The 26,253-nt window shown below is 42.9% G+C and overlaps 1 protein-coding gene across 7 annotated transcripts in view; it reads left to right on the top strand.

Annotated features, from left to right (window-relative positions):
• Positions 1-286: 286 nt before the first annotated feature.
• LOC112570939 (probable G-protein coupled receptor CG31760) overlaps positions 287-26,253 on the top strand; it is a 39,896-nt gene continuing 13,929 nt past the window's right edge. For 2 of the 7 annotated variants that reach the window (XR_003100723.1, XM_025249670.1), the window contains exons 1-3: positions 5,455-5,756; positions 7,858-8,109; positions 22,456-22,615. Coding sequence is in view for 6 of the 7 variants with exons in the window: in XM_025249670.1 (XP_025105455.1) it covers positions 7,954-8,109; positions 22,456-22,615 (316 nt within the window). In the remaining variant the exon portion in view is untranslated. Of the gene's footprint in view, positions 307-5,454; positions 5,757-6,496; positions 6,641-7,857; positions 8,110-22,455; positions 22,616-26,253 lie in introns of those variants that run through there. The other 5 variants (XM_025249674.1, XM_025249671.1, XM_025249672.1 and 2 more) reach the window with 5 other exon arrangements.

The following is a 26,253-nucleotide window of genomic DNA, read 5'->3' as shown; positions in this document are numbered from 1 at the left end:
TCGTCAGCCCGAGGGCTAGCGACGTTTACATTACAAAGAGGATGTGGTCCTGTGACCGCCACCTGCCTTCTCGCTGTTGACTCTCTTTGTTTCAAAGAAAACCGGATGCCACTTACAAAGAAACTAAAGGTTAGCTTGAAAATAGTAAGCAGGACATGCGAGTGACAGTTGATGACAGGAAGAATGTCAGATTAGTTCAACAGTGTCGAAGAGTAAGGACAAACAACAGCTTTACAACAGCAGTTTCATCTCGATGGACGGTTAGGACTGTTAGAGATGTTACTTGACTGATTTGCCAGACATAAGGTGAGAAATGGCTTTATCTATCATCCTATCTTCTCTGGTGAGCTATTTTTGTGATGATCAAGGCAGGTCGGAAAAAATGTCAGAAATACAATATTTTAACACAATTTCTGTCAAGACAATAACAAATAAATTCCCCTGCTTCCGAAAATAAGCGATAATTGAGAATTAATAATAAAGGGAGTGGGTCTGGTGACGTATTCATAATGTAGGTTGCAAAAGGGCAGAAGCCAAATATTTGGTTTTTCACACTGGCTTGTAAGGAGGGTCTGGTCTGTAGCTGATGAATGTCCAAATCGTGTACAAGAATTAGTGGCTTAGAAAGATGTACGACCTTTACAAACTCCATACTGACAACAGTGTTAGTACTCACGCATTACGAAAACAGAGAAAGAGGCGGCGGGTGCGTGAGTGCGGCCATGGATATATATACCTGGTGGTAGCATCACAACACATGCTGCTTTCTGTGTTAAAAGAGAAAACATCACTAAACAAGAAACAAAACCCATTGAAAAATAACTCCCTCGGCAATCACAATAGGTAATGTAACATTCAGAATAAGATAAACTCCGTAATCATCTCAATACCATTCAGGGTTAGCAAGTAAATGTGCTTAAAACTACTTAGATTTCCGCTAATGAGCTACATTAAAGTTTTATCCAGATTTAGATAATCAATCCTCTCTTTAAACACATGCACAACGAAGCAGTTCAAACACGTGTGTCATGGTACATCTCGGGTATGTTTTTACTCGTCTTAAGACAAAAATGCGTTCTAGATGGGACAGTAAGATACAGTTTTAAAAGCTTGTCAGTTTTACTTAGCATTTTTCTGCTAATTCAGATGATATATCTCTGATGATTGATTGTGTGGGCTGAGAGTGATAGCACTCGGTACAAACGAGAGTTGTGTCTTCAGTCGGGTACCGTCAGTCCAGGGTACAGATGCTAGCTGAATGTCCCTGCTTTTGCTTAGTGCTGCCTCAAATAATAACTTTGCGATCTGTCTCGGCACATTAAAAATGTCGCGATGAGATCTCCTGTAGATATTTCCCATAATGTAATCAAGAGTTTCAAAGTACTGGATGCTGGCTGTAATTAATAAGCTGAGATGGCTGTGTATCGATGTCCCTCTGACAGAGGCGGCGTTAGGACCACGCGGGGCCTGGGGCCGACCATCCGCGCGGGGCCGGGGTCATGGAGTACGTGTATCAACATCCCTATTGATATGATGCCGGAAGCACTGATCTATATACAGTTAGATAGGCTGGATCCATTTCGCGAAATAACGCATGGATTTAGTGTTTTAATTGTTCGTAACCGTTTGTGACAGCAGCGGTTTTTTCTTAAAGCAAAATAATATGGTGATGATAACTTAATAAACTGCTTGTTATTATTGTCGGGTTTAACGTGAAGACATGGGTTCAATAATTTGCTTAATTAGAAGTGTTTTCTGAAGGTCAGTTTGTGTCACAACATGTTTAACACAGCTACATGTAGCAATAAGTCATAAAGATGACCTCGGGTAAGGTGACCAGACGTTTCGGGGGCGAAAGCAGGACGCGTGCTGATGATGGTGACGTCACTGACAAACAACGCCGATAAATAGGGGGGGTGGGGAGGGGGAGACTTTCCTCTGACTTTGCCGAGTAGTGATGCTTTCAACGGCAGATCTGTCCACGCCACTACAGTATTCCATTTCAAATAGAAAACCGGTATTTAACATTTAAATTAAAATATTCCTACCTTACCTCCCGCTCAGCCAACCTTGCGGACGTGCAGGTGAGGCGCTGTAACAAATTATGGTACTTCGTCATCTTGCGAGGCTGTTACTCCGAAACCCTACTTCATAGACCGTGAATCTCCTTGTAAAGTTTCGGTCATTGCAAGATTGTGTCATAAATTTTTTCACAAGGATTTCGTGAATTTTCCCTGTCAAAGTTGCACCTCACAATTAAAAGTCTTTTCAATGTTTCCACCTTTAACTGTCTTTTCACTGGCGATGTTCGTATCGTCCCCGACATTAGTTCAGTCACTGATCCGTACTCACAGAAAAGGATTACTGGAAGCGAATAAAATGCCGGGCAGCGGAAAACACGCGGGAGGACGAAATGCAGAGAGGTGAGGGGAAACGTGCTGACGTAGACTTGATGAGATGGCAGGGTATCTGGTGTACCCGGGCCCGCGGTTGTGAAGGGGCCCGGCCTTGGTCAGTGGATTGTTTTCCGTCTTTTTCTTTTCTCTTAAAGAAAGGTCTGAAGAAGGAACACCCAAGCAGTCTGCAGTATACAATTTCCAGACCTAAGGTAGGCGGGGTAGTCGGGGTAGCGGGTCAGGTGTCAGAGGGCCGCTGGACACAATAATTTATCGGCATGAACCGTTAGAAGAACGTTCGTGCATTGAGGTCGCTGGATTAATGTGCCACTTGGGCGACCTGCAAGCAAGTTGGAATTGACAGTAAAGAGGTGGATATGTTACTGATGTATGGCCACTCTGTGAATGGAAAGGATGGGGCCCACCACTGGCACTGCAACCTCTAAGCCCGAAGTGAGAGATGTCAAAGGAACTTGTTTCCTGTAGTTACTTCACGACACCGTGAAACTTTCTCTTCCCGTCTCTCCATCACCAAGCAAACTACATTAGTCTACAACTCTATACCCGGGGTGGCCTGTGGATGCCTTTGGATCGGCATCGTCTGCCAAAATGTAAAATGCACTTTTCTTTTTTTTTTTATAACTTTAGCCTAGCTTACTTTTCTAAAAAATTTATTATATCAAGTATAACAGAGTTAGAAATCGGCATTCTGTAGCATTCCAATACAAAGTTAAAAGATAAAAAATAATAACAGGCTGACATGACTGTTGTCCATTCCATATACACTAGGTTTGGGGTGTAGTCACCTGCCACTGGGAAGTGGGGGAACTCGGACAACTGTAACCAAAGAAGCTGACACCTACGAGGGACGACCAAACGACCACCGGCGATGTACTAGCGGCGCGTGCAATAAGATATCGGCCGGCAGGTCATTGTCGTCACGGGTCAAACACCGGAGCCCGCACAGCGACGGAAAAAAAAAATAGGGATCAACAAGACACCGTCAAAAGGCAAAAGCCAAAACCAAAGGCGCGGATGCGAATCAGTGTACGGTATTTTTAAAGATAAGCGGGACTTTGATGGACTTGCCACAAAGCGGGACATTGGGCGTCCCCGCCCGGACATTTTATGAGCAGGTGTGACACGAGGTCAAAAGCGTCTGGTCACCTTACCTCGGGGCTGAAGCGCGGGGCCCCTTTGACAGCGGGGCCTGGGGCGGCCGCCCCATTTGCCACCCCCTAACGCCGGCCCTGCCCTCTGAACCATCGGCAGTCAGTCGTGGACCTCGTCTCTGCCTGGGGAGGCCTGGTTCGTGTGTGCAGGTGGAAGGAAGCTTTATTTGTTGTTTTTGTATCAAAGGCGATCGAGAGTGTACCAGTGACTACAAAGGCATCGCCCTTGTAAGTGTGGTTGGAGACTTCTGCGCATCAATAATAAATACGATTATGTCTTTGCTTCGACAAAACGAACCCTTACCAGGTCTGAAAAAAGGTCATTCAACAACGGACTATATATTTTCATTGTATTCTGTTATTCAAAAATATCTCAGTAAGCCTGCCAGACTCTTTGCTTGTTTGTGTACTTAAGGGCTTATGACTCTCCTCACGCAACAACTGAGAGCCACAATTAATTCTGGAGCATGTTGCCTATTTATGAAAGCGATAATATCAATATAGGATTCGTTAAAATGATACATTGGGAAGAACAGTAAATTTACTGATTACTACCTGTGCCCTCGAGGACTCTGACAATGATGCACAGTCAGTCCAACTTTATGTTTACTCCTAGATGGATGAACAACCAGTCCAAAATTATTTTCACTATTATGAATGAAATGTGAAAATACCTGCAGGTGGCAAGTACGGTTTTTATCTGCAACCTGATCTAGTAAAAACTTCCTTCTCATATTTGCAAATGATTTAGTTTTATGATCAAGTCCACGGACGGGTCTTTAAGACCAGATTAATTGCCTTGTTACATGTCACAAGCTTGGACTAGAAATTAACTGTGATAAAAATTGAAGGTGGATTTTTTTTTTTAAAAGAGTGGTTTCTTAGAAGGAAGGGGAAAATTGTATGCTGAGGAAAAACAGCTGAAGGTGGTTAATTACCTTCACTACAATAACGAGTTCCGTTTAGTGATCCAAACAGTAATAAAAGGGAAGCTTCCTATCCTCTCTTGTTATGTCTCGTGTGATTGCGCCCACCAGCCCAGGCTATGTGACTCAACACACCAACACTAGCAGACCAAACATGGAAATTCAGAATAACATAGTTAGTCAAAGCAAATAAAGATTGTCTAAAAATTATTGTTATGTAAGTCGTCTAACTTTCAATTCAGAGAATAAAATAAAATTTGACTAGCTTTTATTAGGCATAAATACTGAATTTTGAGGAATAATACTACAAACCCATATATGCAAGGGCGCATGCAAGCAAGCACACACACACACACAGTCACAAGTTCTCAAAAGTTTCCTTTAGTAAAAACTTTTCTTTTAATACAAAACTTACATTACCCCTTACCTCATAAAGAATTGAGGGAAGAAGCTGGACATCTATTGTGAGATGAGTAAAGGTACATGGGCAAAAGAAGAGAGGTGCTTTACATTACGACAGCACAAGACAGGAAATATGAACTGACAAAGTGGAATAATACATCAAGATGAATATAAGCAGAAAATCCCAGAGACAAGAAGTACCCGCTGTCTTATTGTATGGCGAGTTAGATAGTTACGGGTATGTTTGATTGGGATTCCTTGGAAACTGCTGTAAACAATTTTCATGCACACAATCAAGTCTTCCAATTACAAACAGGTTGCAAGAATTGTTTGTGCCTAGTCTTCCACAAGAATAAAGGTTGGAATTGTTTACTGTGTTGATATCGCGGACGTACTGACGCTCACGTGATCACGTAGCACCAGTCACCACCACGGGTGATCTGTCGACATGACTTCCACCAGAGCACGACGACAACGACCCTCGCGCCTGCTTGACGGCACGCGCAACCCAGAGGCGAACCCGCGAGGTGCCGAACACAGACCCACGTCCTGGCGACGTCACTGGCTCCCAGTCTTCGACGAGCGGTCGACACGCGCACACGCGCCACCTGCAGACGGCACCGAGTCGTGTCCCAGCCCAGGGCTTGTGACAGAAGATGTCCTGGACATCGTCCAACGAGTGACGATCCGGAATAACGCAAAGGACGCGCGCAGCTGGGAGATAAAACTGTCGGAAGTCCGTCTGTCCTACTTCGAGTAGACAACACACTCAAAGCTTATGGACGCAAGTAGCTGGCATTTGCTAAGTGGAGGACTGAACTTGAGATCTGCGACACCCTGGGTTTGGTGCCAGTCTATGTGTAAGTGTACAGTCCGTATATATACCTGGTCTATGTAGATATGTATAAGTAGTAGTGTTAGTTAACTGTCAGGCAGATTATTATACTCAGTTTATAAACTTCATTAACAGATAATGCAAAATATTTAAAATGTAAATATGCTTTTGATATTATTTGATTTTAATAGTGAAGACAGTGGTTGAAACTTAGCCGGAAGTAAAAAGAATGTCAAAATTATTACATTGATGATGTCGTTCTGTGTTGAACAAACCGAAAACATGTTTTTTAATCACACGGAAGACAGGATTTTAAAGATGGAATTAACTAAATGCTTTGTCATAATTTTACGCTTCCTAATTCCGCGAAACATTAGTTCACTTTATTCTAATGTTTGTTCCCATCTATCGTGCACACAACAGTTATTGTCTCATTTCATCTTCGCGCACTTTGTGAGTCAGGAATGTTATTTACTTAGAAATAGTAATAATAATGAGATTTATATAGCGCATTTTCAAAGCTTTACATAAATAATATATAGACTGAATCATAAACAACCATTAACAACACGTGCACCCACATTCGCATATAACAGACACACTACAACAGACACACACACACACAGAGTAAATACAAACACGCGTTGTGCAAGCTCAGGGTCAGGACAGGGTCACAGGGAAGTCGTTCTGTCAAGATGTGTCTTAAGTTTAGACTTAAAGGTGGTGGTCGAAGGCTGACGGGTAATCCAAGTTGATGGAGCTTGGTAGGAGAACGACCTCTGGCCATAGTCTTTGTCTTAGTGACAGTCGCAGAAGCTCGGTGTCAGGAGAGGAGCGAAGAAGTCGTGGGGGCGGAGGTATAGGAATGAGTTCGGAGAGGTACAGAGGACCGGTGCCAGAAACAACAGAGTAAGTCAAAGTGGAAAGTTTGTAGGCTATACGATCCACGACTGGCAGGCAGTGACGAGAGAGAGATAGGTGATACATGTTCGTATCTAGAGGGTCTACAGGTGAGGAGAGCAGCGGTATTCTCGATCCTCTGAGGTCTGGGAATTCTAGCTAAAAGAGAATTATAATAGTCCATCCTTGATACCACAAAAGCACAGATTAGAGTTTTACTTGCATCAGTAGTAAGTACTGTTATTTATAAGTGAGTAATAGGTAATATTATTTATATATAAATAATTTTATAAGTTATGAATGAGTAATATTAGAAGTTAGCAATGTTATCTCTCGGTCTTTGTCCCTGTTTTCCTCAGTCTTCATGTATGTATGTCCTGTGCATATGTATAATTTGTGCGTGTAAGATGGATGAACAGCATATACAAATTACAACATGTTTACCGACACATAGCTGTTTATAGCCTGGAAAATTTCACACATCAGCCGCTTGATTTCCCGCAGTCTGGGGTAGAAAGAACTGTTCGCCCATAAGCGGAAGAAAACGGCGTAAGAATACACACACACCACAGGTCTTTGTGCTCGCAGATGAAGGAAAGGGCGATGTCATGTAGTCCATTAGCTGCTAGTGAAACAAGTAATACTCTCGGCGGCTAGAGCCCAAGACCCATCCCCTGCACCCGCATCTCTCGCTCCTCACTAGTGATGCATGAAACATTTTACGAGTCAGAGATTGCGAAACATTAGTTTCTCTTTAATCATTGTTGGTGAATATGATGTGCGTTTTCCTTTCCTCGAATGGACATGCTCAAGTGGATAAATGACGATTACACTGTGAATGCAAACTAAGTTCAGCTCGTACACCTCGTACTCAGTCCAGTGACGATGGCAAATGCGCCTGAGGTGCTGAAGAAAATCCCGTTATCACGGAGAATTATTTTTAAAAAAAACCAACAACAATAGGCGTGACTCAAATAACTGAGGACGTGAATGATGATGATGATGATGATGATGAGGAGGAGGAGGAGGAGGAGGAGGAGGATGCACCTTATTGTCCTGCTCATAACCCAGATGATGAGGATGAGGATGAGGATGAGGATGATGATGATGATAAAGAAAAACAACAGCAATATCTATTTGTATAGTTTTCATATCTGCACCGACAATGATTACCCCAAGGGACCGTTCATTCAAAATGTTTATCGATTTTGCAATTTTTGGTCCAGCAGATGCACAGGTCTGAGGCAGCGCCACCATCGACCAAACACATTCAAAGCAGCCAGTCACAACATCTTATGACTTTGTCGGCGGACGACGACTGAATGCTTCGTGGATTAAAGCAGCGACGTGCAGGACCAGCCAGCAGAGAGTCCAGCCAGCGATGTGTCAGTCAAGTGTCCGGTGCTTGTTGGTTATCCACTCGTTTCTCTTCATATTCGTCTGCAATGCCCAGTCTTCAGGTGGCACAGACACTTCAGGTAAGTCACTGTTTTCTCTTTCCATTTCTGCTCCTGTTTTGTCATCCACGTGTGTTTGTAGAATGTGTGTGCGTGTGTACGTATTTATTCTACTATAAGTGTGCCGATCATGTTATTCTACGATAAGTGTGCAGATCATGTTATTTTACTATAAGTGTGCCCATTATGTTATTCTACTATACTTGACTGAAGTGATATTACTTTCATATAAGTGTAACAAACTAATGTCTTGTCTCAATAGTCGTGTTGGGTTTGTTTGCTGTTAAGTTCCATTGCAAATGGTAGTTTCCAAGAGAAGAGAATTTTACATTTTTATTCGATGCATTGCAGTTTATTTGTGTGTTTGTTTGTCTGTTTATTCATTTGGTAAGTTGTAGGACTGCCGAAACCAATTTAAATCACAGTTGCTAAAGGGCGGCACAGAACGTGGCTTAACATAGGATGTTATTGTAACACAATCACCACCCAGATATTACTAAGACACTGCGCATGTCACTGTTTACTTCCGGTAGGAGTGGTCAGGCGTGCTAACTAAGCGTGCTTGTCACTAGCATTCATACCAGTCAGGATGGAAACCGCCTTTTCTCGCTTTCCTGGTTTGTTGTCCGTCGTTTGTTCTTATAAACGATTTTTTCATTTGATACAAGGCTGGAAAAAAAAAATAAATAAAAAAATAAATAAAAAGCAAACGAACTGTTCAACTCGATAAATGAGAGTCCCCGTGCTTTCAAAGTTATTGCTGTTTACCGCTAAGTAAATTAGTTTCGGGGAGAACGATTTTCAGTTGGGAAAACTGCTCATAATAGAAGCTTTTATTCAGCTTTTTCCATTTTTTTTACATTGTTTTGCTTCGGATCAGTTTTTAAAAATTGCAGTCAACCAGGAATGTGCTTTCTCCTCTCTTCTCTTTCTTCTTTTCTCTTCTTTCACAAGGTCTCTGGCTGCCTCTGTTCAACAGCATTTACTCGAGCAGCTAATTGCCTTAATTAGCTTGATTATACTGCTATTACCCGATTGGATGAGGAATCAAGTAAAAGCCCTGACTGAGCACAAAGACTGCTCGGAATGAAAAGTGGATTACTATCTGCAAATCATGTGCTTTAAAAAAAAAGAATGTATACATATGTAATGGCTCCGTTGCCTCCCTCACTGTGTGGAGCCACAATTGGCAAACTTATCAAATTCTCTCAGTTCGTTAGGCACTGGCATTTATAGCTCGGGGTGAAATATGAAACCATGGAAGGGCGATTCGTGAAGATCGATTTGATTATGACATTAGGGTGTATTCTGAGAGGAAAAAATTAAAGATTTTTTTAAAGTACTTCTCACATAGTCTCTTATTAGATAAATAGCAGAAAAGTAAAGATAAAATGCGAGTTATCTGCCACGCGCTAACAGACTTTCCAATATTATTTTCCGCTCTACTATTTTGCACAGGTCTGGAACCTGCAGCACCCAGTCATAATTCCAATCAGCCGAGTATAAAAGCAAACCTTTATTCCGGTCGAAAACTTCATATAATATTTATGTTACCGGATCTACATTCTCCTCCTGCCCAGTTTTTCGACGTTGGCCTGGGGAAGGTTGACGTCACAGACCTGCGAGGGACTGGGGGGATCACTGACGACCATCCACTGTGGCAGGCTTTAATTGTTACCTTTGCCCATAATTTTTTTAATGGACTGATGGAACCGAAAAGTGTGTGGCTGTTTTGTAGTATGATAGCAAAACAACTGATGCACGAAATCTTCTCTAAGAAGATAATCAGACAAACCGACATTTCACTAAATAAGATTGTAAAGAAAGGGTGAGATGACAAGTGTGTTGACTAGGGGCTGTTTGTAATGCTGTTGCTAACGCCGTTAATGGTGATGAGGACGTTCGAGACGACGGCGGCTGCGCCTGGAAACTCTTACTATACAGATGTCAGTCAGCATGAAATGGAGATGAACATGTAGACATGCACGCACATGCCCGCTACAGAAACATACCAGAGAACAGTGAAAGAGCTGAGGCAGGAGGGAAGAGAGGCGCGAGAAGGAAGGAAGTGACAGCAAGGTTAGCGGATGCAAATGCTGAGTGCATTACGTGATTACGTGATTGTCACGTGGCTTCCATGTCAACTTGTCCTTCCTGCGCACTTCATATAAACGTGTTCAGATAACTGTGACAGTTCCACGGTACATCATTCACTGTGTTTGTACCACCTAGTATGAAATATAGATTCTGTGGCTCCCCCTTTTGTTAAGAATTTCCAGAACTGCTGGATTTTTGCAGTTCATTAACTGGCGCTTGTGTCATGGTTGGCGATTTCAACATCTACCTTGATCACCTACAGTTACTTGTGACTTCTTGATGTTTTTCTGTCTACCTCATTGCAACTGGCCTACGGAAAATGTTATTTACCCTGGAGCTGAGCCCTGATCATTTTGTATTGTACGGAATCTCAATGATGAGCCCCTCTGGCATCTTTTCCTCTGGCATTTAAACAGATTCGCAGTCTTGGCAACATTGACATTACTGCTTTCCAGCGAGATGTCACTGATCCTCCACCCTCCAGTTGATGAGTAGGATGTGTGCTGCTGGAGGACACTGCTCCTGGTCAGGGTATGTTGCTGTCTTGCTGCACCTGGTGGTGTGAAGACTCTGGACCTCGGGACGACAAGCGATCACACGAGACAAAATGTTCGAGCTCTCCATCTCTACTGTGTAACATCCATCTTGTTCACTGTACTAAGATTTATATTTTAGGTCTTGGGGTTCTAGCTGTCAGTCATCAATGCAGCTATTTAGCAGGCTGCCTGTAAAAAATGATCCGTTTCCCATTAGGTATTTCTTATGTCAGCTGACCAAAGAGTTTAACGACTTTCTGAGAGCTAAGGTTGCTGATATTCGTCGAGAGCTCAATCACCTGTGTGTATCATTTCCACATTACTGGGTCTGCATTGCCTGGCACTGCGAGTTGCCTTAATGGTCGCACAATGTTCGTAGTTATTCCCGCTTTTACATCTGCTCCTTCTGACCTTTCGTTTGATGTCTCCCGGGGCTGGTTTGGATCCTGTGCTTTTTGTTATGTTCGTTGGGCTCCCTGATAACCACTCATTTCTAAATCAGTCTCAGGCAGACGACTGTCTGGCACTGCTGCCAATATTTTCAGGTGCAGCGAGGTCTTGCTGCTTTGAAATGCTGGAGGATTGCGAGCTTGCCGCAGGCTGGTCCCTGCTCCTTACCTGTCAAATATTTGGAGGTGAGAACCAGGTGTGTCGATAGAGCTTTCTCGCATTTAGCTCGTCACCTTTGGGATGAAATTACTGGTTTAATGTCACTAACGACTCATGCTGCTCATTATGTCCTTCAGCTTGTTCTGACACAGATTAGCTTGTAACATCTTACCTCACAACTTTGATCACCTTAGTCTCAGCTTCCTCAAGAGAGGTAAATTAAAAAGTTTTAGTGAGCAGGCCTTTACTTATGTTTCTCCGAAACTGCGACATTCCCTTCCATGTAATCTGCTTCCCATTGACCCTAACAACCATATCAATGATGTTTCACAAGATGCATTTGACCAAGAAATACTGATACGAGCTCATTTTCAAATATTTGTTTCTTACGTGCTGCTCTGGAGCTTATCGTATTTATGTTTGATTGTCTGCACTCTTTTGCCCTCTCTCTCCTTCTCTAATTTTTTTGCACGTGCGTGTGTGCAGTGCAGATTTTCTCGTTTTATGTAGTTTTGATTTTTCTTCTTTGTAAAGTGTGATGAGCCTAACTTTGGCTGAAGTATGGTGCTCAATCATCATCATCATCGTCGTCGTTGTCACCATCCTCATCATCATCCTCGTATTCGTTGTTGTCGCCATTGTAATCGTCATCATCACCATCATCATGTCTACCCAGTATACCTGTCTGGTATACCAGTCTGACTTTGGTAATGATCGTCTACTTAACAGACTGACGTACATAATAATACTCTAATTTAAAGCTAATTATGCTTCGACCTCGAGAAATAATTACCTTTGTAGATGTAGAGTTGTGAGCCTGATGTCGGAGCAGCAACCATTACAAGCTACAAGTACTGTGAATACTGTGAATACACTGTGTGCTGAGCCTCGGACTAATGAACCTCGTAGTCATTGTACTACGCCGCCTCCGAAGGGAACACGTTTTTATAAATGAGTTTTGAAGTTTGCCTTCGGGGAATGAAATATCTCACCAATGAAGATTTTTTAAAATTTCCGCATAGTATAACTAAAACATTTGTACTTTAAGCCATAAGAAATAGTTTTACATACAATTCATCCGAAATTTAGAATGTCATTTATTAGAAGACTTCTATCATGTCCGTGGCGTTCTTATCACTTGGAATAAAATGCTATGATAATTAATTTAATTGGAATGTGCACTTAGGAAGCGGATAGCACAATCATTAGAGCATGTCTGTGTGGCTGGCAGGACCGTTGCTTTCAAGAAATAAATGCACAAATAGCTCAGGACAAGAAGCTGCTGTAGTAAAGCTGTACATCAGACATGTACACAGCGAGAGTCCATTATCTCTCCCTCTGTTCATCCTTCATGGCATTGTCACAAGAATGATGTGCCTTTCACGCCAGCTGGGAGGGTTCGTCTATTATATGATGAATGAATACACATGGCAAACAGGCGGGTATGACAGTTATTATGTTCTTCTTTCTTGCTAACTGTTCAGTGATATATTGCTGGCTACCCTCCTCTTACTGTCCGCCTCTTTCACCTGACACTTCATGAGAAACTTATACATAGACTTCAGGATAGTATCTTCTCTAGGGAAACTTACTGAACTGTCAGTGAACCATGGAACTTTTAATGTCCGTTTACTTACAGCAAAATGAACAAGCTTATTCATTTTAAAATGATTTTTATGGTTTTCGGGTCCACATCTTCCCTTTCGCCTTCGTCCCGTTCCTGGAAAAGTCACAGCTCAGCACAATTGAAGCCTTGAAATCAGTAAAACATTCGTACCTACCCAGCCTTGTAGAATTATTGAACAACACCTATGGCATTTATGTGATATTTATGTCTGACACTTTGTCGTGACGAGTTAGTAATGTCTGTCTGTTTGAACCTGCCATGTCAGTGGTAGTGAGTATAAACACAGTGGTAGTGTGTATAAACACAGTGGTAGTGTGTATAAACACAGTGGTAGTGTGTATAAACACAGTGGTAGCATATAAACACAGTGGTAGTGTGGATAAACACAGTGGTAGTATATAAACACAGTGGTAGTATTCCGCTTGTCGTCTGCAATGCCGGAACAAATTTCGGAAGAAATAAGAAAGCCAGCTTCGCAACCCATTACCAAGTAATGGTCGGCATGATGATATAATTATTCTTGTCTAAAAGGAATTGTAACAACAGACGCCAGCACTAAGCTGACAGGTAAGAGTGTAAGACTGTAACAACTTACCTAAGCCCTTGTTTCTCCGGGCTGTGGCACCGGCTGACTTGACACTTTGCTACTTGCAGATCGAAACTCTCAGGTAATTTTCTGACGACAGAGTCAAGGGAAAAAATCGTTCATTAACAAAAGCTTATTCTAAGGAAATGTACTAGCCAACTATAATTGCAGAAGAAATCCTAAAAAGAACAAATGTGCATTATCTACGCCGCCATGACTCCTAACCTTTTCCGTGCTTCATTTGGAAATATAATGGCTGGTCTCTTCTTTACCAGGAAAAAATATTCTCTTTTAAAATAAAAATTCTAAATTAAGTCAACTGAGACAAGAAGATCCCAGCTTTCTGAGTCCCATGTGTCCATGGCAAAAAGTAAACTTACAAGTGAAGCAAGTTGTGAGAGAAACATGGAGACCAGCAGGAAACCTGAGTAACCTAGTGAAAGTAAAAGTGGATAACGATTGGAAATACTTTCCTCTTTCAGTCACTCCACCTTACAGGAAATACCACCCCGCCCCCTGGTCTTCTTTGCTTACATCAAACATGTACACTGTGTACACACAGTCCAGAACTGGGATCTGCCCGAGGACTTGCTTGCAGCAGCTCGCCATAGACGAATCTCATTATCTATCTCATTATCACACACAACTCACACACTAGGATGGGGGAAGGGAGAGGGGAGCCAGCAGGTATCACATCAGGTTGGTAAGAACTTTGTATCTATCGCTGGATATCTGGATTTGCAGTGGATGCTGCTTCTTGTAATGGATGACCGCAGTGTGTCAGTGGGTCCTCGAACTACAATGCACTTGAGAGGTCAAGGGTTAAGACAGAGAAGGAAAAGTAAATACAATGCTGAGAGCTGATAACCCCTTTCCCAATCAGATTTCACAACTCAGTGATAAAGGGTTATATCCTAATGAATGGAATTTCATTTACAAAGTTAAGACCCTATAACCAGCCAATGAGGTTTTTGTCTTACAGACACGTCAGGCAAAACTAATATTTATTATTAAAGATATGTTCTCAAATAATCACTTAATAGAGAAATCATAAGATTTTCATAGCAATTACTCAACAGTAGACCACATTGTCATATGACATGCAGCCATACAATAACACCTGTTACATAACATAAAGCTGTAAGTAACAAGCATTATTATTATAAAAGTTAGAAGAATGGACTTGAGGTTTTTCTCCTATTTGGAGATTACCTGGCATTGATGTCAACATCTGTAGTTGGCCTACTGACCCAGCTTACAACCTTCACTACCACTCGCAGGGATCTGTTTCAATGTTAATGTAGTTAGAACACAAAAAGGTCTTTTATAATGTGGTCACCTGGCAACAAGAGAACAATGGGACTAGGGGAAGGAAAAGCTCGAGGTGGTGGGGAGGGCCTGGTCTACCATTAGACAAACTATAGGCAGTCGCCCTGGGGGCAACCAGGCAGGGAGGGGACGCACGGACGGCCTGCTGGGTTTCTTTTTAAGAAATGAATGATGTTAGGAAAAAATATCCTTTTAATCGTATGACATTTGCAAGAAACCTTTCATGTTTGCAGGTTCTCACCATGCAAGTTTCTCAGTCCACGTATTAATCAAAGACGGAAACAAGAGGTTTAATATTAATGAACAATTCTTTTATACTTCTGGGTCCTAATACTTCTGGTCAAAATGAATCGTAGAAACCAACCACTTTATACTACTTTAAAGCATCGAACACGAGTTCACTGCATGACAGCTCGTGAGTACGAGGAGAATGAAAGAAGAGAAAGACTCACGGGACTAGCGGATGTGTCAGTCCATAGGTTAGAGCAGACCTGGGCCAAGGCCGGCCCGCGGGCCGGATCCGGCCCGCCTCCTGTCTCTGACCTGCCCGCCCACTGCTCGCCCGCCAGTATATATACTATATATGGGGTAAAACTGAGTTAACTATATTAGTCCGGCCTTCTAAAACCATCTCAATTTCTCATGCGGCCCCTTGGGAAAATTAATTGCGCACCCCTGGGTTAGAGGGAAAGGTTGGCAATATGTCACCCAGTCAATGACCAGTCACTTCACATCAGCAGGCTGGACAAAGAAGGGGCAGAAAAACCAGTTTCCTACTTTAAGGCAACAAACGTGTAGTCAGTGTGTTGATACCTGATAGTTCCTTAGTAAAATGTGTGAGAGAGGTTGAAAGGACAGAAATGAGGTGGCTTAGTCTAGAAGCTTGGAAAAAGAGTGAATGATGTCTTCTGAAAGAAATGGTACACAGGTCGCAGAAGTTTTTCTTCTCTGATGTTTGTAACTTTTCCAAAATATGTCTGCAAAAGAAAATGTATGTGAGTATCATCAGCAAGAATTACAAAGGTTAATTCTCGTTTTCAGTTAATGTTTCAGAAATAAATTTTCAGAGAAAGCAGTTTGCATAGTGTGACGTAGCTCGCCGTTGTTCATTTTGCCGGGTATTTTACAAAATGAATTACATATATTGTTCTTCTGTTTCCCTTTATGTAGATTTGGTTAATGTGTTGAGTGATGTACTGAAAAGATTGTTTTCCAATGCAGAAAAGACAATTATACAGTTAAGATTTTTGTATGTTGTGTTTTGTCATGTAGGAAAAACCAAATTACCAATAGTTAGTTATTATTTACTGGACAGCGGCCCTGAAAGCTTCTAAGATGTTTTATACATATGAATATTTTAAAACTGTCGTGTATGATTATGTTTGTGTGCTCGCATGCGTGTATGAAATATTATACTTCGAAATGTAGTAGAGTTTCACACAGTCCGATCATGTTTATCAGTCGATGATAATGATGTTAATAACAGAGTCACTGTGGTTCACCTGCACTTACTTCTACTCACAGTATAAGGTGTCTCGGTACACTAAGAGATGTTCACTCACATCGGCAAACTTCAAACCTCGTCAGCAGCTTATTGAAACAAACGTAGATGCTTTCATCTTCAGACAAGACAAAGTGGGATGTAAGAACTCCATTATGTTGTCATTGTTCTGCGCTAAAACCCTTTCCCGATATCCTTCCACTGCAAGTCCCAATGTTTGGCGAGCTCTCACTCCGCGGTCTCTTAAGAGAAGTTGTTTTCAGCTGATCCTGAAAAACAATTATTGGTTCTGCATCGCACTGAGCTGATAATTCGGTGGTTAAAGCAGTCGAACCACGATCCCCCCTCGCCACCTCCACACCATCGATCTCAGCCTCATCACCTACCTGGCGGCTTTGTTTACCTTCCATGCTGCGTGGGAAACTAAACACTTACAAGACATAGGTATCGATGGAGGCCAAGATGACTTTTTCTTTGTCGTTTGTTTGTTTACTTTCTGTGTTGATTCCTGACAAGATGGAAGTGTCCTCACCACACCTGGTAATACTGTTTCCTTCTTCAGCTCAGGTCGATGGTAGTTTACAGCAATTTTCGTCGTCATAGCAATTGTCATCGTCTGTAAACAAGCAGGGGGCGGGTGTGAGGAAAAGAAAGAAGAGAGAGGAATAGTTGTTGTCGTTGTTCACATGGAGTTTGATGTCGTTAGACGATCGACCATAAGTTTTAGTAGAAAATCTTGTCTTAAAAATACTCGGGGTGATGAACTTAAGTGTCTACTTATTTGTTTAAGATCACATTAATGTTGTATCAGAGAATTAAGACATGAACTTCGACTTCTTTTACTGTGAGATCATGAACTTTCATAATTGTGGCTATTGCTATAAAACATACTACAGTTCCGCAGACAAAATCGAAGGTACATTGTAAATAATTACATTTTTTTAAATGTGGCTAAAATTTCCAAAATGTTTTCACAAAAGGAACAAAAGGAAGAAATATCGTATTTCTGCGTACATAACACACACACACACAATTGAATACAATATGGAGACCCCTGTGAGCGCTGCTACCTCCACGACTGTTCTTCCACACCCCTCTCTCTACATTTCTCTTCCCAATTTATGTAATAATAACACTCTGGGCTTCTGAGACACTAATGACGCCAAAGCAAGATCCTGGTCATCATCATCATCATCGTCGTCGTCGTCGTCGTCGTCGCTGCTGCTGCTGTTGTTGTTGTCAAAACTACTTGCCGTATGCCGCTTTCACCACCAAGATCATGCACCAGCTGACCTGGCAAGATGCATGTATATAGAAAAAAAACTCGATCCGGTTACATGTTTACTCTGTGTGTGTGTGTGAGAGAATGAGAGTGAGAGTGAGAGTGAGAGAGAGATATATGCTTATCATACATTGACATCAGCTGCTCTTGTTTTAAAAAATACTAAAAAGGGACTTTTAAAGTATCTTTGATGGCAGGAGGCCAGGACACAGCCCTGTCATCATTGTAAATGAAATTACACTGACTTGATCTTGAGTTTTCCATTTGTAATAATAACCTTTTTAGGAAATGAAATAAATTCGAACATCAGACCAGTGTGTGTGTATGTAAATGATAATATTGATGGTGACATTTTATGCCCTGATAAGCTGTTGCCGACCAAGGTCTTCAAGTACAAATTGACAAGATAAGACAAATGTTGTCAGTGAAGTTGCTGAGGTCGGAACCCTCGAGGCGGAAGCCATCATTGCGAGACGATCGTGCATAGTGATCCGGATTTCCTTTTGCAGAGATTAGGTACAGTGTAAGTACAGCCGGTAATCCGTGTGGTAAAACCTGACAACATGAGTGATCGCACGCGCACGAACAAACAAACATACTAATCTAATCTAATTCCTCTTTGTGCATCAGGTTGCACATAAGGCCTCAACCAGAGTCCGCCACCGATGTCGATCGGCTGAAACACGCTCTAGGTGACCCCATGTCCAGCCCTTTCCTTTCATCTCCCTTTCCACTGTTCTTCTCCAAGTTTCCTTTGGGCGGCCTCGTTTTCTTCGGCCGTCTGGAGTCCATCGTAGGGCGACTCTGGAAAGGTCTGCTGTCTGCTGGCGGAGCACATGTCCAATCCATCGCCAACGCCTTCGTTGAACCTGCGTGGTGATGGACTCGGTTTCACTTCTTCGGTGGAGTTCTGCGTTGGTGATGGTGTTTGGCCAAAAGATGTTAAGTATGCGCCTGAGGCATCTGTTTTGGAAGACGTCAAGCTTGTTACTGATGGTTTTGGTCATCTTCCAAGATTCTGATCCGTAAAGGAGGGTGCTGATCACATTTGACTTGAAGATTCTCAGCTTGATCTTCTGGCTGATGTTTTTTGCCTTCCATGTGCTCCTGAGTGAGGCAAAGGCCTGACTGGCTTTCGCCAGTCGGGCTCGAATCTCCACCTCCGCATCCCAGTGTTTGACATTTTGGACCCAAGATAGGTGAAACTGTCAACTTCCTCAATCTCTTCTCCATTTAGTTTGATGCTGTCTTGGACTCTGGCGTTCACTCTCATACTGTTAGTCTTTTTTGTGCTGACCTTCAAGCCAAGGTTTCCAGCTGTTTCTGAGAAGGCCTTTGTTTTTTCCTGCATGTCTTGGTGGCGGTGTGACAGCAGGGCAATGTCATCAGCAAAGTCCAAGTCTTCCAGTGCTGTTGTTGCTGTCATAGTCATGGTCCATCTGAGCCCTCTCCTCTCGCTGTCGGTGGAAGTCTTCATGATCCAGTCCATGGCCAGGATGAAGAGGAACGGCGACAGAATGCAGCCCTGCTTCACCCCGGTACTGACGTTGAAGGGATCTGTGAGCTCCGTGTCACAGACAACCTGGGATTTGAAATCGCTGTACAGCATTGCAATGACCTGAACAAGTTTTGCAGGGACTCCGTAATGCCTCAGGATCTTCCATAAGGACTCGCGGTGGATGCTGTCAAAAGCCTTCTCCAGGTCGATGAAATTGATGTACAGCGGTGTGTTCCATTCGTTGCTCTGCTCCAGAATCTGTCGCAGAATGAAGATGTGTTCGGAGCAGGATCGCCCAGGGCGAAATCCTGCTTGCTGTGGTCGGAGGTCTTTCTCAAGAGTTGCCGTCAGTCTTGACAAAACAATCTTGCTGAAGACCTTGCTGGTGAGGGAAAGAAGTGTTATGCCCCTCCAATTATTGCAGTCTCCAAGATCTCCTTTCTTGGGTAACTTGAAGATGAGCCCTGTCTTCCACGCAACAGGGACCTGCCCTGATTCCCAAATTTGCCTGAAGATTTCAGTCAGCTTGGGAGCTGTCACATTCACATCTGCTTTCAACATCTCTGCTGTTATTCCATCTGCCCCTGGTGCTTTGCCACTCTTCATTTTCTTGACTGCTGCTGTCACTTCTTCCAGGCTTGGTGGGTCTGTGCAGATGTCAAGGTCTATAGCTGCTGGCTGGATGTCTGCAAGCTGAGGGGGATCTGGTCTGTTCAGAACTGACTCAAAATGCTCCCTCCAGCGCTGTAGTTTTCCTGCCTCTCCCTCGACGACATTACCGTTCACGTCTTTCACTGGCACATCACTGTTCTTAAACCCGTTGTTTAGCTGTTTGTTTATCTTGTACAGTGTCTTCAGGTCATTTTTACTTGCTGCATTTTCTGCTTCATCTGCCAGTTTCTCTATGTGATATCTTTTGTCGGTTCTTGTCATCCTCTTTACCTCTTTGTTCAGTTTTGCATATCTTTGTCTGTGTTGTTCCTTCAGGCGTTCAGATCTGGTGCTGTGATTCTTTGTTTGGCTGACTTTCTCTCTTCTATCTTCTTCCATGTCTCTTCTCTGATCCACTGTTCTTTCTTTTTCCGTTGGAAGCCCAGTATTTTCTCTCCTGATTCCTGTAAGACTCGATTGAAGTCGTCTAAGGTCATCTCTTGTTGGTCTCCTAGTGCCTGGAACCTGTTCTTTACTTCCATAGCAAAGGCCCTTTCGGTGGCTGGATTTTTTAGTTTGCCGGAGTCCACTCTCTGCTGACGTGCCTGTTTTTCCTCGTGATCGACGCAGCTTCAGAGAAACTGTGGCTATCACAAGAGTGTGGTCACTGGCAATGTCTGCTCCTCTGTAGGCTCTAACATCTTGAAGTGAACTCCTCCATTTTCGGTTGATGATGACATGGTCTATCTGGTTCTTTGTGATCCATCTGGTGATGTCCATGTTGCCTTGTGGATGTCTTTGTGTGGGAAGAGTGTGCTCCAATCAGTAGGTTGTTTTCTTCACAAAAGTCTGCCAGTCTCTCTCCGTTGTCATTGATGGTTCCGATTCCATGTTTGCCCATGACATGCTCCCTGCAGGTGTTGTCACTTCCCACCTTGGCATTGAGATCGCCGATGATGAGCAACATGTCGTGGGCTGGAACGCTTTCTGAGGCTGCCTGGAGCTGATCGTAAAAAGCATCCTTGTCTTCTGCCTCAGAGTCATTTGTTGGTGCATAGCAGGCTAGCACTGTCAGCTTGGTGTACTTGGAATGGAATCTTGCTCTCAAAAGCCTGGGTCCATAAGGCTTCCATTCCAGCAGTGCCTTTTCCGTTTTCTTGTTGAGGAGTAGAGCTACTCTTCAGAGTGCTGAGCGTCTGATCTTCCTGAGAACAAGATGGTATGTCCTGACGCTAGTCTCCTCTTTCCCGTGCCGGTCCATCTGACCTCACTGACTCCCAGGATGTCCAAGTTGTAGTTGTCAAACTCCTTGACTAATTGGAGCATCCTGCCAGTCTGGTACAAGGTCTGGACGTTCCAGCACCCCACCCTCAACTTCTGCCTCGGCTTCAGTAAATCCGCTGTCGGGGCGCCAGCTCCCTTTCGGGTTTGGCTGTCGTCCGTCATTAGTCCAGTCTCCTGGTGTGCTTCATTACCTTCGCCATCTGTGACGAGTTCTCTGGTTTTAGTTTCTGTACAGGATTTTTTTTTACATGGTGGGGTTGTTAGCCCTACCACAACCTATTTTACCTCTAGGTGAGGTGTCCACCTTAGTCGCCTCTTACGACATGCCTGGCTGGATGGCAGGGACCCTATTCTTGCAATGCTTGCTAGGCAAGCATACCCCGGGGTCCCACAGGGGAAACAAACATACGCACGTGTGAAAACATGCGCGCAGACGCTCGCACGGCGTAGCGACACCAAGTCTGTCAAAGAAGTGAAGAGGTTTGTTCATCGTTCCTTCCAGTATAAACCTATTTCGTCAAGCTGTGGTGAACTCTAGCAGTCACAGACCCTTGTCGTTAGTTTTGCCGAGGTCGTAGCGGCCAGAATTATTATAAAATCGCCAGAAAAAAGAACCCACATGAAAACATATTCGGTGCAATGTGAGAAGAGGCCACTGACACTGTACTCATAAAACTGTCACCAGAACATCCATAACAAGTACAAACAAATCCCCCATCGGCCACAAGGTTCTCGACTCAATGAGTTTCATTGCCGTGAGATGCTTCAAAGAGAGAGGTCACTTCCCCAAACACATTTACCTGAGCAATAACTTTCTTGTGTGGCTGGGTTCTCCAATGTTCACATGCAAACTGTAATCTCCTGCCCACACTCACCGACACACCTGTGATTGTTCTTTTAATCTCAATGTAACACCATCCATAGTTTTGTCGTCTGCCTCACCGGAATCTTGTTATTCAACATTTTGATCTTTTCCGTTGAATGGGGCAAGGAACGGCCTGCACAATATTTTGTTTACAACCTTGGACTATGAAGAGAAACATCAATATCCAGTCCTCGTCTTGTTCGCTTTGTTACATTCTTCACGCCTAGTGCCAAAAACAGATAAAAACTCATTTTATGAATGTAACTGAGAAGGGAGAGTGGTCGAGAACGAGTGAAGGAGACAGACAAAAGCAGTGGACAGAGACAGAGCTTTGTTTTTGTTTTCTCCAAGACAGCCTGTAAGTAAATAGGGATGGTTAAATAAAAGTGTTCGCTGTGATCTGGACATAATTTTGAGAAAGAACAGCTGTTGTTGATTGACTGAACCTTTCAGCGTTCACCATGTTCATGAGCTATATTTAGATGCTCTTGCTAATTTGCAGTTCACCCGGGTGCTAGGGATGCCCACTCCCTCCCCACCACTCGATGACTTACGGTTAGCACGTGCTTTCCCCTTGTTCGTGCGGACAAGCCTCGATTTCGCTCGGCCGCTCATCCAAGGGCTGGCGTTTGATTTACAGAAATTCCCACTCGGTTTGACAGGTGAGACAATGTCCCCGACCGCCACACCCTCTCACCGCCTTAGTCTTGTCATTTCCGTGAGCGTGGGCGAGCGCACGTGTGGACAGCAAGACAGGAAACGTTTATGTCACGTGATGCAGTAGAGGATAAACCTGGCATCTCTCTCTTTCACCCAAAACACACACAGAACTTATAATTTAAGGGTGCAAGTCAGTGGAAGACGATAGCAAACAGTCAGCGTCCAATCCGCCATTCACTTCAGGCAGAAAGGCCATGCACTTTACAAACATTCCACAACAAAGTTAAAGATATTATTTGATGCACAGGGCTTGCACCATTTTTCAGATGAAGAGCAGGACGAACAAATAAAGAGCGAGAGAGGCAAGTTGAGGACTCGATGCTGTTGAAACACAATGTATTATCACGCGCCTGATTGCCGCCTCCTCCTGGCCTCCCAGGGAACTCGCGGGATGTCCAGGCCATTACTCAAGCACGGCAAGCCGCGCGGGACAAGAGTTGATTGCAGACCTCTCTCATGGCCACCAGCAAAGTGCTGAGCTGGCAGTCGACTGAAATGTCGCAGACGACGTGCGACACGCAAGGCTGACGAGAGCAAGAAAGGCCATGGAGGCGGTCTTTGTGTTTCAACCATCATGGCACGTGGGCTGGGTCTCTTTGTCTCAACCTTTGTGGTTTCCGGGCTGGATCTTGCTCTCTCCTACCCACACCCAACCATTAACCTCAATCCACCAACACACACATCCTCCAACGCTTCGACTGTGTTTTAAGCAAAACTGGAAGATGCCGACACCATGGTTTGGTTTGAAGATTTAGGTTGCAGACTACTTTGAACTTCTATGAACCCAGCAAACCTACCGCAAGAACTGAGACTACTGGCTGCATGCGAACAGGTTGTTTTGGAATCAGGACAAATTATCCCATTACCGCCTGGTATTCAAAAGACAAGAAGACATCCTGCGTGAAGACATTGATTTCCTTTGAGGAGTTCCTCAGTCACGGAACAGTCCTGCGAGTCACTAGTCAGGCAAAGACCATCAGACTTCTGTGGATGCTCATTGTGCCGGCTCCGACTCTAATTATAGGAGTGGGAGAGAATTTACAATAGACACCTGAGTTAAGAATAAAATCAAACAGGATATTTTGTGCAAATATTGAAAGTAATTTTGTAATCGTGGGAAGCTTTCTAATAATGATTCATTCCATTTACTTGTTTTTTTCTTTATCGGCAGTTGCTTATCAGCGGAGCGTGACAAGTTCGTGAGTGTGTCACACACAACCACCAGCTTCACATGCTGGGTAAAGACCACAATAATATATGATGTGAATCTTCGGTTTTGTTTATGATCATTAATTCAATGAGATGGGATAGAGTATCTTTCAAAATTTCTTACAATTCTCTGAGGTCCTACTTACTATGTCGTGTGATGGAATGTAACTATTAAAGTTTCGGGTTTATAAGATATGTTTTTCAAGAAATCTCCCTCCTACCCTAGAAAAATTTATAAATAAAGTTAAACGTTTTGTGAATGGAAGCCTCTGGAACTGCCGAAGGGTGTTGTGTTACTATAATGTTGACTTTCCCGAAAGTTCATTGACCCTTTTATTGCTGGGCACTTGTCGTTTGACCGAGCTTTGAAGATGGCCTTCAAAAACAACCTTTTTGTGGAAAGACTGGTTAGTGTTGTGATGAATGTATCTGATTCTGTGTGAAATTATTTCCTGAGCTCTTAGCAGGGTTGATGTAAGGCGATGTGATGGTCGATTCCTTACTCCCTCCCCCGTCCAGTTTGTGTAGCCCGCTAATCAGTTCCTCCCGTTGTGTAAGGAGACGGCCTGGGGATCAACAACTGAGAAACAACATCTCTGTGACCTTTCTGTACCTGCCACTGGGCGCATAACCCATGCATATGTAACAACAAGAATAACAATAATATTGATAATCTTTTCTTTATTCAATTTGAAGAAGGCCATCTGACCCATACTAACATTAGTTACCACTGTTGACATACATAGAAACATTGAGTGGCTTTAGATAAGCATAATGTCATTTGTATTATAATAAAACAAATAATAAAATAATAAAAAATAATAAAACAAGATCATGTCTGAAGTATCACACAGCTATGGACACTGCTGTTCATTGTGGTCTTTGTACTTTCTACCATTTCAATATTCCTTATTTCGCCTGTATTTGTTTCACTCTGAGACATGAAAGTTTCAACGAGTTTAATTTATTTTCACTGTGATCTGGCAGATAATTGCCATTTTTTAAAGTAAATTCGGTAATGCTCAGTCGCTGTTCAAGAGACGGCAGATGAAAATCGCCAAAGTAAAAAATGAAAGATGATAAAACACAAGTGACTCTAGAGCGTCCACATCAACATCGACAATTTTAGCGCGAAATTATCGGTTTCCTAGAGTACTATTCAGCCGTGATTGTCACCCGAAAAAATAGTTGCCAATGGAGACGGGAGACGGGAGCCGTGTGGCAAATGACTGTAATTTTTCAGTAGATCGAAAGGTGTGACCGAGGCACGCAGGTTCTGTGACACTGCCCCAGACAACACCCGAGGTTCATCGGTGCAAACCGTTCATAAAGTTCATCAACTATCAGACGAGAGACATTTAAATGCGCCAAGTGTCAACACTTAATTCATCTGAGAATATGCAGCTGTTGTATGTTGTGTTCAAAGGCCTAAGTCACACATACTAAGTTTTTCGCTCAGATTTTGGGATGATATCTTCTAACAAATTAAACCAATTCTTTTCTCACTTAAGCTGACATGTAATCAAAGACAAAAAATGAGTAGCATCTAAAATAAGTTGTTATGAGCTTTCGGGTTTTTCCCACCAATATTTACCACGTGACATTAGATGCCAAAACCAAAAGTGATGGCAGAAGTTGCCGATGAAGTGTATGGAATGGGGAGTGAGGGTTAAACAATAAATCAGTAATGACTTATGTTTTTATATTACCCCTCGCTGAAAAAACATGCCGCTCTCTGCAAACAATGTTTGATTTTCTGATGATCGTGCTTGTGTAACAGTTTCGTGCCGATACCCGGCTATTCTCGTCCTCGGGAATGACACAGGGAAATTACCAGAAGTCGATGTAATATAACAGCTTTTTTCTGACAACAATAATAGTCCAAAATGGCGGCCATGGAAAGACGAAACATTTTTGTTTTGTTTTCTTATATTATTTGTTGGTTCCATCATCCATCGTTGTTTTTTGAACATAGGGGAAAATCTTGTTTAGTTTCATTCACCTTCCCGGACACCAAAATTACTGCTAGCATGGCAGTCTTGAAGCATTATTGTGAACACAGGACAAAGAATAAAGACTACAATATATTCTACATACACAGAGGCACACACACACACACACACACACACACACACGTACGCACCCAGAAAGAGAAAGAAAGGCATATTTAATAGTATTTCCAGTTAGAGAGCTTACTCGGTAACAATCCCACAGGTTGGGCATTTCTCAAATCTTACTTTTGGCATTCATCTCCTCTTGATATTATTAGAGAAGTTATATTTAGGATTGTTTCTAAGTTAACTGATGGACATGACAGTAAATGGTTAACAACACACATACTTTCGCAATATTTTTATAAGTTGTATATACA

The sequence above is a fragment of the Pomacea canaliculata genome, linkage group LG8 (assembly GCF_003073045.1).
Source record: "Pomacea canaliculata isolate SZHN2017 linkage group LG8, ASM307304v1, whole genome shotgun sequence".
Taxonomy (NCBI): domain Eukaryota; kingdom Metazoa; phylum Mollusca; class Gastropoda; order Architaenioglossa; family Ampullariidae; genus Pomacea; species Pomacea canaliculata.
The sequence above is the reverse complement of the archived record's forward strand: the minus strand, read 5'-3'. Positions and strand labels throughout refer to the sequence as shown.